Raw genomic sequence first — 3,498 nt, 5'->3', positions numbered from 1 at the left:
ATGGAAAATTATCTGCTTTACAGAACAGTTAACCCGGGTTAACCTTCTGAAGGTCACTCGGGGTGCATATTTTTCGGGCTCCCCCGATTGATTATCACTGTCGGAGTCACAACAAAGGTTTTTACCAAAAAAACCGCAAGAAAATATCAAAATTCGGAAAAGGCCCTATTCTACATAATTACCAAAATTGCAATTAAATACGACATGCTTTATACAGGGTGTTCACAAAAGGCGGAGACCCCTGAATACCTCCGAAAATATGCAAGATAGAAAAAAATGTTTCAGACAAGAGTTGCAGTATTTTAAATAACGCATTACGCAGTAATACCAGTATGACCTTGAAGAGCATTGTCAAGGTCACGTAAAGATCACCTTGAAATTTTTTAATAGAAACTCCCATTTTTAATTGCACATTCTTGTAGCTTACCTCGAGAGCTTTTCAAAATCAATTAAATGCTTCTTCATTCAGTACTTTCCGAGTTATGGGGATTGAAAGTTACAGTACCGCCGGCATCTATCTTACATATTTTCAGAGTTATACAGGAGTCTCCACCTTTTTTGAGCACCTTGTATGTAATTACTCACGTAAAAAAAATTGATGCTTATGGAACCCACCACACACACTAATATGATTAAATATGATGATCCAAAAGTTACTTTGAATAAATCAGAAAATCTTATAATAGAATAAAATATTTTATGTTATTATTCCTTCAACAGTTAAAATGTATAATTTTTTTAATCATTATTTTAAGACATAATTAAAATGAGTTTAATACATCCATGAATATCTTCCATTACAATTCGAAATGAATATTGTATTGATCTGTTGATGACATATTTAACTTAAATTAATAATTTAACAGTTTATTGCAAAAGATACTAACTCGATTGCTCTTCTATGGAAATCCACCGCAGCGATTATTCTATGTTGAGAAATGTTTTGGTTTTTAGTTACACACATGTGCGGATTAATTCCATTTAATACGTGTTTAATACGATAACTATAAGAATTTAGATGTTAAATTGATGTATACATATAACATAGTATACCATGAATGATATGTATTAAAGTTGTACATCATTATTGACAATACTTTTATAAGTATTAATTTCATGTTGCAAATAAATAACACACTCACAGAAATTGAAGAAAGGACATTGTGAAGAACTCTCTTGATCAAAACCGTAGTATACGATAACGATACCAGAGGGCTGTCCCATGGTGACTATGGTGTTACCGTACGACCTTGCACTATTAATGATGACATACACTGTCCTTTGGTGTCATCATCGTATAGTGTCGTATACTATGGTCTTGATCAGAGTCCAGAGTCCTTCGTAGTGTTCATTTTCCAATTCCCGTGAGTGTAGAAACAAATAAAATAAAAGTTATACAAATAATTCCTTCAAAGCTAATAAATAAAATATTTTATGAATAGTTATTAATTATTACTTTAATAAAATATTGTATAATATAGCGAAAACAGAAAAAAAATTTTAATTAAAATACTGACTAAAGAAATATAGTATTAATTTGAAATATATAATCATACATGAAATCAATAGAAATGTGAATAAGCTAAGAAACAGAAATAATATGTAAAACGTAATCATTTATTTACCTGGCAACTTTAAATAACCCGAAAGCATGCATTGCGTTTACTAGTGAAAATGATTCAGTAGCTACAAAACAAGATATTATAAAAACACTTCCAATACTTATATGTATTGTTATGATATAAAAGTATTTCTCATGGTCAACCAAATATTCCACGGGTATTATTGGTATGAGCGGACGAGATATATTTAAAGGTATTATAATATCCAAAAAGATTGAAGTATATTGAAGAAGAATGAAGGTTGTAATTAAGCTGTATGCGAATACTAAAATAATTACAGTACCATTAAATTTTTCATTCATATAATATTATATTGTATTATAATAATTATTTAATCAATTCTCTACATTACCTTTATACAAATGCCCAAATTATATTTGTTATGTCAGTTATTATACTGATTTAACTTAAATTTAATAAAATTTAAAAATTTTGTATTTTCAATTTAATGTGCAATATGTGTTTTAGAAATAAGATAATCGGTTATCATAATAGAATATGATTGATAACTCAGTATATTCTGGATCTGAGTTTTTTGAGCCAGAAATCGCGCAAAATGATCGACTTACATTTAAAGTTTAAACTATTCAAGAATTATTATACAATAATTTTGGCACTATTCATTATAAACAACTGCTTCTATCAAAAATTATTAATTAAATGTTTATTTAATATTTACTCATTAAAGATATTGTCATTAATTTTCCATAGATTCCATGCTTATTTATAATCTCGAATTCTTTATTATCTTTCAAAGCAAGCCAATTACTTCGAATGCGTCCCTGGAATTCTTTAACGTACTGGTGAATATAATTCAAGTATTATTGTAGTATGTGGTGGTTTATTTTTCAGTTAGTTGCTCTTGAACTTACATTTTTCATAACAGCACAAAATGAGATGTACTTTATACAACATGTTATGAAACCAATATTAAAAGATAATATCTTTATAACAAGATCATAAGTACATTCTGAGACATATAATTTTGTCCACTGAAATGATTATAGTAAGTAATAAAATCCCAACAATATATCATATTAGAACACTTAAATTAATATAGAACACGGTGTCATTAAAATACCGAGAGTAAAAGAGAAGTACAAGATACAAAAGAAATTTGCAGTATTTCAATTATTAGCAAAATTCTATTGCACTAAAGTCGCAAAATTGAAGATTAGACATGTACAGTCTTATTCTTTAATGGCTGGCCTAGATTTTTATCATCATGTTTCTCGTTTATACAAATCACTAAGTTTCAGGCTGCATGTATATGTATACTACCACAGACTTCTATAAAAGCTGTGTAAACTACAGTGTGAAATTCATCGATGTACAGATGAGAATAAAGATTATGAAAATGAGAATGCTAGTAAAACTGAGGTACAGGCATTAATAAACAAGTCTGTATGTCATAAAATTATAAATAGATTACAAATAATATAAATACCTGAACACCAGGCATTGATACAAGAATTAACAGTGTTATGACACGGATACATCTGATTTTGAAGTTATTATATGGCCAAAGACCAATTGCTGATAAACAAACACGATTCAGTCTGTAATACTGATCTTCAGGATATTCCATTTCAAACGACAGCTCAAATAATACTGAGCGCGAGTCGTCTATAGAAAAATTTTTCTTTCATACCATTGTGGTACTTATTTTTCCTTTCTCTAAAATTTATGTAACACCTGTATATTATATGGAATTAAGTTAAAAATTAGAAATTTTATCAAATACTTATATCCACATGTACAAATCCACAGGTAAAAAGGGAGATAAGATAATAACAGAAGAAAATGCATGACTCGTCGAAAAAGAACTATAGCCACTTCTATACCTCTAACGTTGTAACGTTATATCCCATTAAGA

At 28.8% G+C, this 3,498-nt stretch overlaps 1 protein-coding gene across 2 annotated transcripts; it reads right to left on the bottom strand.

Moving 5' to 3' along the window:
* Positions 1-454: 454 nt before the first annotated feature.
* Positions 455-3,289, bottom strand: LOC105557960. 2 transcript variants are annotated; one of them, XM_012005399.1, is made up of 6 exons: positions 3,070-3,289; positions 2,495-2,614; positions 2,302-2,422; positions 1,626-1,887; positions 888-1,004; positions 455-676 (listed from the first exon to the last, which is right to left on the bottom strand). In XM_012005399.1, the coding sequence occupies exons 1-6, from the start codon at positions 3,208-3,210 to the stop codon at positions 520-522; spliced, it is 918 nt and encodes a 305-aa protein (XP_011860789.1). In that variant the 5' UTR covers positions 3,211-3,289; the 3' UTR covers positions 455-519. The 2 variants fall into 2 exon arrangements, with proteins under 2 accessions (XP_011860789.1, XP_011860790.1); XM_012005400.1 differs by having other exon boundaries at positions 2,302-2,404.
* Between the last annotated feature and the right edge of the window lie 209 nt (positions 3,290-3,498).

This window comes from Vollenhovia emeryi, unplaced genomic scaffold (genome assembly GCF_000949405.1).
Source record: "Vollenhovia emeryi isolate VEMERY1.0 unplaced genomic scaffold, V.emery_V1.0 DF939398.1, whole genome shotgun sequence".
Lineage (NCBI taxonomy): Eukaryota > Metazoa > Arthropoda > Insecta > Hymenoptera > Formicidae > Vollenhovia > Vollenhovia emeryi.
Note: the sequence above shows the minus strand (reverse complement) of the source record. Positions and strands in the feature narration are given on the sequence as shown.

Excerpts from the sequence above, each read along its gene's own strand:
- LOC105557960 (XM_012005399.1), bottom strand. The coding sequence starts at position 3,210 with ATGGAATATCCTGAAGATCAGTATTACAGACTGAATCGTGTTTGTTTA. Across the intron at positions 2,615-3,069 it reads TATCAATGCCTGGTGTTCAG|TGGACAAAATTATATGTCTC; the intron begins GTATTTATATTA and ends TAATCATTTCAG. Across the intron at positions 677-887 it reads TTCCATAGAAGAGCAATCGA|ATTTTCTGATTTATTCAAAG; the intron begins GTTAGTATCTTT and ends TTCTATTATAAG.